The 13,198-nt window shown below is 40.7% G+C and overlaps 1 protein-coding gene across 3 annotated transcripts in view; it reads right to left on the bottom strand.

Annotated features, from left to right (window-relative positions):
- Positions 1–13,198, bottom strand: part of LOC138810657 (steroid transmembrane transporter SLC22A24-like) — a 36,081-nt gene that overhangs the window by 2,901 nt on the left and 19,982 nt on the right. For 2 of the 3 annotated variants that reach the window (XM_069997818.1, XM_069997819.1), the window contains exons 6-9: positions 11,040–11,158; positions 6,504–6,718; positions 4,592–4,703; positions 1,273–1,476 (exon numbers count right to left, since the gene is read on the bottom strand). In XM_069997818.1, the coding sequence (XP_069853919.1) occupies positions 1,273–1,476; positions 4,592–4,703; positions 6,504–6,718; positions 11,040–11,158 (650 nt within the window). The remainder of the gene's footprint in view (positions 1–1,272; positions 1,477–4,591; positions 4,704–6,503; positions 6,719–11,039; positions 11,159–13,198) is intronic. The other variant, XM_069997821.1, reaches the window with a different exon arrangement.

Below are 13,198 nucleotides of genomic sequence, written 5' to 3'. Positions count from 1 at the left end.
AACTTTGGTTAAATCTTATACGATCCAATTATTGAGGAACTTGTTCAACTATGCAAGAAGAGGATTTGTTTGTTTTTTTGCCTGGTTTTAATTCCACAATTCTCCTTTGCCTGAAGAAATACCCAGGATTGTGTCTATGTGATAAACTCACACCTTTGCCCATAATATATTGAGCACTCATTGTGCTGATGGGTAATAAAACCAGGGATCTGAGAAGAAGACATTTAATTTTCATTTCATTTCTGAGAAAATATAAGGAATGTATATTTCTTTCTTTTTTAAATATTCTTGGGTCAGTTGTGGGGCTTGAACTCAGAGCCTGGGTTCTGTCCTGATCTCTCTTTTTCTTTTTTGGTTGGGGGGGGGTTGGGAATTATGTTCTGGTCGTGAACTCTGGGCCTGGGCACTGTCCCTCAGCTCTTTAGCTCAAAGCTAGTGTTCTACCACTTGAGCCACAGCACCACTTCCGGTTTTTTTCTTTTTGCTTATGTGGTGCTGAGGAATCGAACCCAGGGCCTAAGGCATGCAAGACAAGTGCTCTACCAATGAGCTACCTTCCCAGCCACTGTCCTGATCTCTTTTGCTCAAGGTTAGCCCTCTACCATCTTGAGTCACAGCTCCACTTCCTGTGTTTTTAGTGGTTAATTAGAGACAAGAGCCTTATTATGGGGACATTTCTGCTTGGGCTGGCTTTGAACTGCGATACTCAGATCCTCAGATCCTCAGATCTCAGCCTCCTGAATTGCTACCTGGCAAATGTGTATTTCTCGTAAAAGCACAGACTATATGACATGTATAAGTTTGACTAAATTGGACCTTTCTACCACTAAACTTACTGGTGTAAGACAGCCTGTGTCAACCTGATGAGATTGATTTGGGAAGAGAAAAGAGGAGGAGGAAGAGTGGAGGAAGGTGACTCTGATCACTGTGCATCATTGTATAACAAATCGATGTTAATAAAAAATCAAAAACCAACAGACAGCCTACAATGCCACCCTACAAAATTAAGAAGAGTGAGGGGAGGGGTTGGTGAGAATGCTGAAAGGGATAACATTGATGAAGGTTCATCATATCACAAAATACCTTGATAAATGGCAACTCCTTTGTAGAACTACTTAAAAAGAGTAAGAACAATAACAATAACAAACAGTTTTGTGGATAGGGATGAGGTTGATAATGAATAAGTGACTTGTATACACACAGAATATCCCTGGTCACAGATACAGGACACAGTCCCTGCCTAGTCAGGTGCCCACTGGAGTGTTTACTTACTCATTTTCCACATCCTGGATAGTGTTAGGGAGAGGTCGATTTCTTGTTTCTGGAAGGCAGAGGACTGCAAGGACAGAAAGGATGGGGAAGGCTCCATAGAGAATCCAGGGCAGGTGGGGAGAATACACTGCTAAGGTCATAAAGAGAGGCGCCATCACTGCCCCTACTCTGCCGAAAAGTTCACGGATTCCTCCAATGGTTGACCTTAGATTGCAAACCAGATAATAAAGAAAATGTTTAAGAACTTTACATGTATATTTTCTTTTTCTTTTTTACATTTTTTTTTTTTTGGATATGGGTCTTGAACTCTGGGCCTGGGACGGACATGTCCCTCAGCTCTTCAGCCTAAGGTTAGCGCTCTACCACTTGAGCCACAGTGCCACTTCCTCCTTTTCTTTTTTTAAAGCCTTGATCTTCCTATGTAGACAAGGAGGAGACTGTCCTGACTTGCTCTCACAACTTCTTGGATTTCAGGTATCTGACATCATGCCTGCATCAAGTAAATTTTATTTATTGTCTTCATTTCATTTTGGAAGCAACACAATAAAGTTATTAAACACATAGGCTCTGGCAGCCAGTTGTCAATTGTCACACTTACTGCTAATGATTTAGAACCCTTAGTTTCATTATTCTTCAAATAAGGATACCTACAACACTAAATGAATGATTTAGATGGAGCATCTCTCTCAATATAATAAAGGATATATACTCAACTTATAACCCACAGTTTAACTTTTTCTTCAACACTAAATGAATGATTTAGATGAAGAATCTCTCTCAATATAATAAATGATATATACTCAACTTATAACCCACAGTTTAACTTTTTCTTCTACTCCTAGGGCTTGAACTCAGGGTGTGGGTACTGTCCCTGAGCTTTTCTCTGAAGGCCAGTCCTCTACTACTTGAGCCACAGCTCCAGTACTGTCTTTCTTTGGTTAATTGGAGATTAGACTTTTATGAACTCTTGCCTGAGCTGGTTTCAAACTGTGATCTTCAGATTTCAGCCTCCTAAGCAGCTAGGATTACAGGCATGAGCACTGACAGTAAGCTTTCACTTAATTTTTATTTATTTTAGTTTTTTCATTTTTTCTTTTTTGGGTCCGGTTGTGGGGCCTGAATTCTGGGCCTGTGTGCTGTCTCTGAGCTCTTCAGCTCAAGGCTACTGCTCTACCACTTGAGCCACAGTGCTTTTTCGGGCTTTTTTCATTTTGCTTATGTAGTGCTGAGGAATCAAAACCAGGGCCTCCCTCATGCATGCAAGGAAAGCACTCTACCACGGAGCCATCTTCCCAGCACCTCATTTAATTTTTATGTCTAGCAATGTGCCATGTCCTTCAATGAAATCATAGTCTTCCCTTTTTTATTCATGTTTTTTGTAAAAAGGAATTATTATTGTGATAATTCTCACATTATGAGATATATCCACACTCTACCTTAATCTTAATTACCCTGTTTTATTCTTTCTTATCTTCCCTCTCTCCTTTTTGAAACAATTTTAACACGTTTCACCATTTTTTTTCATTATACACTCAAAGTATTTCAGTCATAATCACCCCATCTCCTTCTCATTATCGCTTCCAATATTTGCTGGTTAATTAATGATTATTAATGAGTGAATGATTAACTGGATTGTTTTTTGCTGTGTAATTCTTTGAGATCTTCCTATGCACAGTATATTAATCCTTTATCTGATTAACAGTTTAATTGCATTTTTTATCCATTCTGTTGTCTCTCTGGTCATCTGGTAATCATTTCTTTCACAATTCAGAAGTCTTGCCTCAATTCTTTTTTTTTTTTTGGGTCTGGTCTTGGGCCTGAACTCTGGGTCTAGGCACTGTCCCTTAGCTCTTGGGCTCAAGGCTAGCGCTCTACCACTTGAGCCACAGCGTCACTTCCAGCTTTTAACTTTTTGCTTATGTGGTGCTGAGGAATCGAACCAGGGCCTCAGGCATGCAAGGCAAGCACTCTACCACTGAGCCACCTTCCTAGTCCCTTGTCTCAATTCTTGATTCTACTTGCTGAACAATTAGAGTGTTATTCAGAAAGCTATCACCTATGAAAACATCTTTGGTTCTTTGCCTGTGCTTTCCTCAATCAGTTTCATAGTTTCAGGCCATAATTAATATCTTGATCCATTTTGTATTGAATTGATTTTTGTAGGGAGTGAGAGATAGTAATGTACTTTGAATTGCTTATATTCATTTATATATTGTGTTTCTCCAACTATTTGTTAAAGAGGCTATCCTTTTGAATGTAAGTTTTTCCCCTTTGTTTAAGATCAGATGGCCAGAAGTTTTGTGTTTTTTTCCTGTGTCTTCTCTTCTCTTCTATCATCTAGCTGTCTACTTTTTGTGTTGGTATGATGTGTTTTTTTTTTTTTTACTGTGTCTCAATAGTGTATTTTGATGTTGGGAAGTATGACATCTCTAGCAGTGTCCTGTTAGTTCCGGATTGCTTTGGCTAGTTAAAATCTTGTGTAATCTTGTGTAATCTCATGAACCTCAGGATTGATTTTTTTCTATTTGTATAAAATGATATTGGAATTTTGGAACAGCTTGTATTGAAACTAGATTCCCTTCAGTAGTTCACCACCTTATTTATTCTCCTGATTCATGAACATGGGAGATCCATTTTCTTTTTAACTTTATTGGCTTCTTTAAAAAAAAAAAAATTAGAACCACCCAAGCATAAGCAGCCAGAGACAGTAGTTAGGCCCTGAGATCAAGTCCCAGCATCAGCAACACAAATAAAAGTGATATGGGTCATCTATGAAAAAAATCATGGCTTCTTTCTTAAAATGTATCATTTTTATTGTAGAAGCCTTTCATCTCCTGCGTTGGCTTTACTTGCAGGTGTTTAATTTGTGAGGCTATTGCAAGTGCAACTCTTTTCTTTCTGACCTCATTATTATTGGTAAATAGAAAAACAACTGATTTTTCCTCTTTCCTGGTTGTTGTTGTTGTTTGGTTGTTGGTGGTGGTTTGGGGGCTTGAGCTCAAGGCCTCTATTCCTCAAGTCTACTACTGTAAGGCACAGTTCCACTTCTGATCCTTGACTTTACAGGAAATAACTTTATTTTTTCCTTCTTAGTACAGTGTTGCCTATCAGTTTAAACATATAGCCTTTATTATGCAGAGATATGGTCCTTCTAAATATTTAAGTGTTTTATTATTTTTTTGAAAGTTGAGATGTTTTAATTTTGTCCCCACAATAAATGTTATTAGTTCAGAAAATCTTCTCTGGAAACAGATCAGGTTTGTTTTGTAATTTTTAATTGTTATGTAGCCCAGGATATCTTAAACTTGAGAGACAGTACCTCACTACAGTTGGGATGAGCTCCAACGAGTGAATTGAATAGGCTATGAGGCCAGAGGTATCAGCACCAATTCCCAGAGTTGCTAAAACCATGCGCAGGGTCTGCTGAGTTTCTGTAGAGAGGAAGACACATCAGAGGCAGGCATACTTGACTGGAGAAATCTATCTACCCCAAACAATTATGAGAAGTTCTATTGGAGGGATTTGCTAGCAAGAAACATGTGATAAACAAACAGAACCTAGGAGAAACTATGTAACAGATGAGCTAGTGAAAGCAGACTCTAGTAAGTTTGGGCTTAAGCACTGAATGAAGGAATGGAAAACATTTGCTGCAATTCTCCCTGCCCATTTGAGTTTTATCAGTCATGGCAGAGGCAGGGAAAGTCAGGAAATGCTCTTTTTGTTTTTGTTGTTGTTGTTGTTCAGGATGTGGTAGGAATACATGTATAAAAATCCGAGGGGTTAATGACTCATGCCTTCAACAGTTTAGAACTAACAACAGGAGATTATTTCTTTACATAGGACCGGTATTCCAGCAGATGTATTGACTAGAGAACTGGATTCCGTTGGGAGTGAACTTTGTGAAGAAAGCAGGATCTAGATAACAAGCCAGGATTTTAAAATCTTAACATTAGGACTCTTATGAGAAAGCTAGTGCTGTGTTTGGAATCACTGACACAGAAAATGAAAAAAGTTTTGAAGCCTAATAAAAGTAGTCAAAGATATGATTAAAAACTAAGGTACTTTCAGAGGAGAGCCGGCCGGCAGCAGGATATAGAAGGGAGTATACAGTTCTAGCTTCTTCAAATACATTCCTGCCGTGAGAACATGATGGAAGGGACCATTGTAGTCCCTACAATCATCACTTAACGCCATGCAATTAATATAGTAAATTGTGCTGGGTGAGTTTCTTCATCTATTTGCTATTTAGGAATATATTATAAAACAAAAACTGGATTATACTGACTGAAGGGGTGACAAAAAGAAATGTACTCTTACCTGACTGACACAATCATAACCCCTCTTATATCTCTTTTATAAGAAAAAAATTAAAAACCATACTTAGGTTAGTGTCTTTTCTTTTTCCTATTGTATTCTTTCTCTCTACATGAGGCACGGGATTTTGTTGTTGTTGTTTATTTTTTGGTTTTTGTTTTTGTTTTGCTAAATCTTATTCCAGTGGCCTGGTGTTCCTGGTACATGCCTGAAATTCTAGCTATTTAGAAGGCTGAGATCTGAGGATGGCAGTTCAAAGCCAGCCTGGGCTGGAAAATTCATTAGACCCTTATTACTGATTAACCACCACAACACTGTAAGTGATGCTACTGCTCAAAGTGGTAGAGTGGTAGTCAAGCCAAAGAGTTTAGAGACAGCAACCAGGCCCTGAGTTCAAGCTCCAGGACTGAATCCCTGCCCCCAACCCCCCAAATCAACAACAACAAAACCCTTCATTCAAATCAATGAGCCTCTTTTTTTAAACTGTTGCATTTAGAGTGTAACAAAGGAGAGAATGACCAAGATAGAAAGACTTGATAAATGGGAAAAAATAATTCCAGGGAGAGGATTGTGTGTCTTCCTGGGTTTACAATTGCAAGATCTTTGATAACACAATGCATGCAATTAGTTCTAAAGAAATTGTTAGGTATCAGTGGCACTGATGTTCAGATTTATCGTAGATTTGATAAGGACAGCCTTGGGTCCTGAAGAACATTGACTCCTTAAGAACTTTGGCTCAGTAAGAGCCTAAGTTTTGCCAACAACTGCTGTAGGGACAGCTTCTAAGCCTTCACATTAACTTCATGGGATCCTCCGGTTATCCATGGTGATGCCATTCTTTTGGCCCAAATGAGTAAACCAAAGAAATTTCTGGAAGATAGGAGACATTACTTACTTTTCCCCAACTCATTTCTCACCTGGGGACAAAAAGGTGCTGACCAGAATCGAAAGTCCTGTGAGGAACATGAATAGTATCTGACTTTGTTTTCGGCCCAGATAATTCAATACCAAGAAGGGAACGAATCTGCTGATGAGTGTGACAAGGCCAAAGAGAATCTGGAACAGAAAGATGTTGCTCCCCAGGTGCTGCAGGTTGAGTATCAGGCCGTAGAAGGGTATGGCCAGTGCCATTCTGAAGTTAAAAGAATAAGAACACATTTAAAATGATAGAGCAAATTAATTTCAGATACAAAGGAAAAGAAGATCAGTGAAGCCGGGCGCCGGTGGCTCACGCCTGTAATCCTAGCTACTCAGGAGGCTGAGATGTGAGGATCCGGTTCAAGTCTGTGAGACTCTTATGAAAACCGGAAGTGGCACTGTGGCTCAAGCTGTAGAGCATTCACCTTGAGCTGAAGAGCTCAGGGACAGCGCCCAGGCCCAGAGTTTAAGCCTCAGGACCAACCAAAAAAAAAAAAAAAGATCACTGAATTCCTTGCTTTCCCTGGGGAAATAGTACAAGATTTACAGCAGGTGCACACAAATGTATCAGTAGACATTAGATTTAGGTCCAAATCATTGTGACTCATACTTTCTTGCCTATAATGTATTTTGGTAAAAATTCTTCATGAATTTCAAATTTCTCTGTTTCTTCATCACTACTGACTAGTTTCTTCAACATCACATAAGCAGAAAAAGCTGGAAGTGGCTCTGTGGCCCAAGAGGTAGATTGCTAGCCTTGAGCTAAAGAGCTGAGGTACAGTGTCAAGGGGCAGAGTTAGGCCCCATGACCAACAAAAAGAAAAAGAGAGAAAGAGAGAGGGGGGTGGCTGAGATCTGAGGTTTAAGTTTCAAAGCTAGCCTGTGCAGAAAGTGTGTGGGACTCAGGCCAAGTAGAGGTATGCCTCAACTGGAAAAGTGTTGGCCTTGAACAAACAAGCTAAGGGACAATGCCAAGGTCCCAAGTTCCAGCCCCAGGATCAGCAAACACACACCAATATACAAGCAGGGCTTTTTTTTTTTTTTTTTTTTAATTGGAATTTGTTGGGGGAAGCCAAAACTAACTCCTTTTTTTTAATATACCAGGAGTTTCCCCTACTCCTGAAAATCAAAATACTGGTTTCTCAGTAGCCCCCAGGGTCAGGAAATATGAAGTTTATTGAGACCCCAGGAAATGTGGAAAGCCCTGCTGATTGTTGTGGTAAGGTTGTGAGATCTGCAGCCCTGTTTGCTTATCAGTAACCCAGATAAGATCAGCCCCGTTTGGTTAACAATAGTAGAACAGCCCAGCCATCCATCCCTATCCTGCCCCCAGGAGAAAGAATACCTGCTTGCTTTGTGTGGGCCCCCCAATTTCACTCGCCTAATCAAACCAGAATGATAGGTTAGTTAGAACAGATAGTATAAGATGGACTCTAACTCCACTAGCCACTGACATAAATATGCAGCCTTTATGTGGGTGTTATAAACTTTTTGGCCACCTGCCTGTGGCCAGGGTTGACCACATGGATTTTGCCTTTAAAAACCCTAGCTTGTGGGCCATTCAGGGTCAGAGTTTTCATGTGTGCTGCTGCATCCCTGGCCGGTCAGCTTTCCTCATCTTTTTCTTGAAGCTATCTCTGAGTGGTGGACTCTTTTCCCCATAACAGAACTCAAGGGCTAACAAAAGCTTTTTTTTTTTTTTTTTTTTTTTTTAAGAAGCAAAATAATCTCAGAAAGAGAGCGATAAGTATGGTTATTTGCAGGGAGCCGGGGCGAACGCCATTACAAGGCGCCGCCCACTCCCTTGCAGCTTTGAGGTCCATATTAGACAGTGCTTGGCGGGATGGTGGGTCCTGGGCTTTGCGCATGCGGAGCCACGTAGAGTCCCCAGCCAATCCCGTGGCACCTGGTGACGCTGAAAGGCAGACGACCAATCAAAGAACTACCCGTGTTCCTATTCTCTATATAAGCGGCCATGTTTTGGGAGCACGCTCTCTCGAGCTCAAGCTCTCCTACAAGTAAAAAGGCTCTCCAATAAAGCGTGATCTGAGAAGACTCCTGGTGTGGTGGTCGTTCTTCCTCGCTGGTCGAGAAGGCGTTCGCCGCAGTTATTATTTTTCTTAATGGGATAAAGGTAGAAGAGAAATGATTCAAGGAATGAAAATGTGCTCATTTGGTTGGCTAACTTATGCCCCTAAGGATTTATAAAATGGATCTCCATGAACACAGAATTTGTGCCTTTTTCTTTTTTGTAAGTAATGGTGTTTTATGTCAGGCATGAGAACATGGATTCTGTTACTTGAGCCACAACCCCAGCTCTTTTTGCTTTTTGTTATTTTTCAAAGAGAGCCTTACTTTTTGCCAGGGCCAACCAGGACGGAAACCTGCCTATTTATGCCCTTGCATAGCTGTGATGACACCACCCCTTTCTTCTGATTGGTTGAGATGGAGTCTTGTGAACTTTTTGGCTGAGCTGGCCTTGAACTGAGATCCTCCCAACATCAGCACTTAGAACACTTAGAATCATGTTGTGAGCCTCTGAGCCTGGCTGCAATTTTTTTTATGTAAGTTCTATTTCAATAAAAACTAAAAAGATAAAATGTTCAAGTATGTTTCACAGTGGACTACTCCATATGCTAATATGCAGTGCTGAACTTTGTTCTGGAATGTGATTTCCATATTTCTGTAGTTCAGTCTTACTGAGAGATCTCATAAGGTGAAAGACCCCAGACTTCTGGGATACTTTCGTCAATGGGAGGGCGCGCCCCAGAAAACTCAGACTCCAGGCCGGGAGATGCAATAAGCAAGAGGAGTTTATTTGACGTTTGCGCAAATGGTCTCTCTGCCCCGGCAAGGGAGGGAGGCCCGAACTGAGGTTACAGGCATTTTTAAAGGCAAAAACCACAAGATTAGCATATAACACCAGGTGTTCCCGGGATTGGCCCATTTAAAAGTCACTATGTACCCCAGCAATCATTTTTACTATACGGGGGAAATTTAGAACACTCTTTGTAATAAAACAATTGGCGCAGATGCTCAAATGGAGATAGTCACTCTGGGAGATAAGGGTCAGGGAGTTTACATAATTACAGGTTTTGTGATTGATTAACATTTGGCCTAGTTTGCTGGGCTCACCTGATGGTCCTTATCTTGAGCCCCCCTATACCGAGAATTTTTACACACAGGGATGCAGAGGAACATACTCTTTGTTCTTTATCTTGGGTCCCTATCTTGGGTCCCTATCCTGGGTTCCATTTGGCCACTTTGGGAATTTACTTGTTTACTCTTTATTTATGACCACAGACCTTGTCCCGGGCCGGCATCTGGACTCCAAGACTCTTTAGGCATCTGGACTCCAAGACTCTTTACTCAATTCCTTATTTCCAGAAAATGGGGGGTTAGTGCTAGGCGAGCAAGTTTACAAAAGCAAAACCAGCAGTTAGCAATTGTAAAATATAACTCTAATTTTTTAATCTTTCAAAGGTAACCTTAAAAGGTGGTAATTAAACATAAACCCTTTAACATCATTTTTCTTCTCTTATGTATTGATCTGTTGTATATAATGCTGCCACTGTTTTGTTTTGTTTTGTTTTTTGTTTTTGAGAGTCCTGGGGCCTGAACTCAGGGCCTGCATGTAGTCCCTGAGCCTCTTGGTGGTCAAGGCTAGCACTGTACTACTGAAGCCACAGCACCACTTTCTGGTATTTTCTAAGTCATATAATGGAGATAAGCATCTCATAGACTTTCCTACCTTGGGCTGGCTTTGAACTCTGATACTCAGATCACAGCATTTTGAGTAGCTAGGATTACAGTCGTGAGCCACCAGTGAAAGACCTGACCAGTAATTTACCTGAGACCTCATTTTATTCTGGAATTTAGCCTCTGACCTACTGCAGTGCTAAAGCCAGAAAATTCCACAGAAAACTAAGTAGAAACAGTCCTTGGAAAACTGCAGATGATGCTTACCTAAGATAAGCCAAATTGCCTGAGATTCCAGACAGCACCCCACCTAGGAGTAGTGACCAATATCTAACCAGAAAGTCCTGCAGTTCTGTATGTACTCCATCGCACCACCCTTGTGACTTTAACCAATCATTTTAAAGCACATCAACCTCTTGATCTGACCAATAACTCTTTCTAAATTCCTTCATGCCATTGGAACCTCGAACCATGTATTAGAGATGTTTTATGATTTTCCCGTGGTATGTGTTGAGTTGTCAAGGAATGATATGATGAGTGCAAAGTCCCAGCCTTCCCCAAAGAATGTATAAAAGGGCTGCAAACCCCAGGCTCGGGCCTCTCAGCGTCACCAGTTGTTTGTTGTGTGCGCAGAGGACTGAGCTAGCTTGCAATAAATACCTCGTGGTGATTACATCCATTGTGGTCTCTCGTGGTCTTTTTGGGGGTCCGGAACTCAAGCATTATACCAGTCCCTGGCCTGCTGTTGCTATTGATTTTGAAAGAATAAATGTAGTTCCTCTCTAATAAGATATTGGAGGTAAAATATATTGATAAGTTTATTTAAAGGAACATACCTGATAAAACTCAGGCAGCAGCTTCTCACACACAGCCTGGGTGCATGGAACAACTGAAAAATGGATATTTTTGCCTTGGCGTTGTCCTCAAAATCCTCCTGCAGGTTGGATTTCACAACCTTGGACAACAAAAGTCATAAGCATTCATGAGATGTCAATAATGTGCCAATTATATTGCTAAATACTAAAAGATGAAACACATATGGTGTGTTGAATCCTCAAGGAAAAATACAGAGTAGGGACTTGGGCATTAAATCCATCTCAGGTGGGAAGAACCAGGAAAGATACAGGAAGAGGGGAATTAGATAAGATTAAAGCCTGTTTTAATACTGAGGCAAGGACAAGTAAAGAACCTTGACATTTGAGAGAGAGAGAGAGAGAGAGAGAGAGAGAGAGAGAGAGAGAGAGAGAGAGAGAGAGAGAGTTTGTGTGTGTGTGTTGGTCCTATGGCTTGAAGTCAGGGCCTGGGTGCTATCCCTGAGCTGCTTTTGCTCAAGGCTAGCACGCTACCACTTGACCATAGCAACCCTTTTGCCTTCCTCTGTTTTTTTTTCTTTTTAAATTTTTTTTTGGGGGTCTCGTTTTGGGGCCTGAACTCTGGTCCTGGGCGCTGTCTCTCAGCTCTTCAGCTCAAGGTTAGAGCTCTACCACTTGAGCCACAGCATCACTTCCGGCTTTTTTTCTTTTTGCTTATGTAGTGCTGAGGAATCGAACCCAGGGCTTCATGCATGCAAGGCAAAGGCTCTACCACTGAGCTACCTTCCCAGCCCTCTTTGCCTTCTTCTGTGTAATCTTTTGGAGATAAGAACCTCAAGCAGCCTTTGAGTCTTGATCCCAAGTTCTCAGCTTCCTGAGTAGCTAGGATTACAGGGGTAAGGCAGATGTGCCTGGCTTGTGTTTATTATTTTTATAACAGTTTATTCATTTTCTATATGAGGACTGTGGAGAGTTAATACTGGATATGACAGACTGTTCTATCAGCGAGTTAGTATTTTAGATTTTCCAAGTAAAGACACAAAATACAAAATGAGGAAGTGTCGCTGAAATGTTCCTTGGGACACTATTTAGGAATACTGTTTATTTGAAATGTTATCTATTATTAATGACAGATGTGAAGAATTCAGAGCTCTGATTGAAAGGCAAGAGTTTGTTGCTGAGGACCAGTCTGCTAGAATTTTCCAAGCCTTCAAAACTACAATAGGAATTTCTAGCCTTTGCCTAGCTGGATTCAGCTAGGCTCTGGATTCCTTTGTATGTTACCTCTCCCTTTTGAACAAAAACAATACAGTATTTCCACAGTGTTCATATAATCATTGCATTTTGGATGATTTTGGGACAGGTGGACTTTTTTTTTTACTCTGTAGTTTCACAGATTTATATACAAAGATTCTATAATCAGAGAACAATGCTTAAGTAGTCCCATGCACATTTACACCTCATTAAAATGTTAAGATTCTGTGGGCTAGAGGTGGAAATCATTTTCGTAGCATGTAAGAGGCCCTTAATTTAGTACCAGCACTAGGAAAAATAGATTCTGAACTTTGAGCATATGTTGGTTGTGATGAAAGGAAACTTTTGGAGACACTGCTATTTCATACAGCAGAGGGATGACATTACTTTGATTGTGAATGTACAATCTTTGTGTCTTCCTTGGTTAGCATTTTCTTACGTGGCATTTGCTGTCTTTCAGAGCAGCCTGTGGGCACGTTTGTCCGCAGTGCCACTGCCGCCCAGTTTGGTGATGTGTCAAAGGCCTCCTCCAGCTCTTATCACCTTAGTCCTTTCTAGACCATAAATGCTGGCTGAACACTTTTTGGTTTTCTCACCAATGCCTGGCACATAGACTGGATTAGCACCGATTTTGTATTAGACTGTCTCTCAATTTTTCTGCCCTAATTTAAAATGTTTCTTGCAGACAATTGCTATGAAGTTAATTCCGTCAGTTATATCCAACACTGTGCTGACACACTTTATGTATTCAAAAGTATTTATTTAATTCTTTCTTTACTTAAGCTGCTACTGGGACTTCAAATCAGGGGCTAGGCATTGCCCTTGAGCTTTTGTGTTCATGGCTGCCACTGTGCCACTTGAGTCATAACACCACTTCCAGCTTTTGGGTGGTTAAGTGGAGATATGGGCCTCACAAACGTTCCTTCCTG

Source organism: Dipodomys merriami, unplaced genomic scaffold, assembly GCF_024711535.1.
Source record: "Dipodomys merriami isolate MVZ:Mamm:240054 unplaced genomic scaffold, mDipMer1.0.p SCAF_505, whole genome shotgun sequence".
Taxonomy (NCBI): Eukaryota; Metazoa; Chordata; class Mammalia; order Rodentia; family Heteromyidae; genus Dipodomys; species Dipodomys merriami.
The sequence above is the reverse complement of the archived record's forward strand: the minus strand, read 5'-3'. Positions and strand labels throughout refer to the sequence as shown.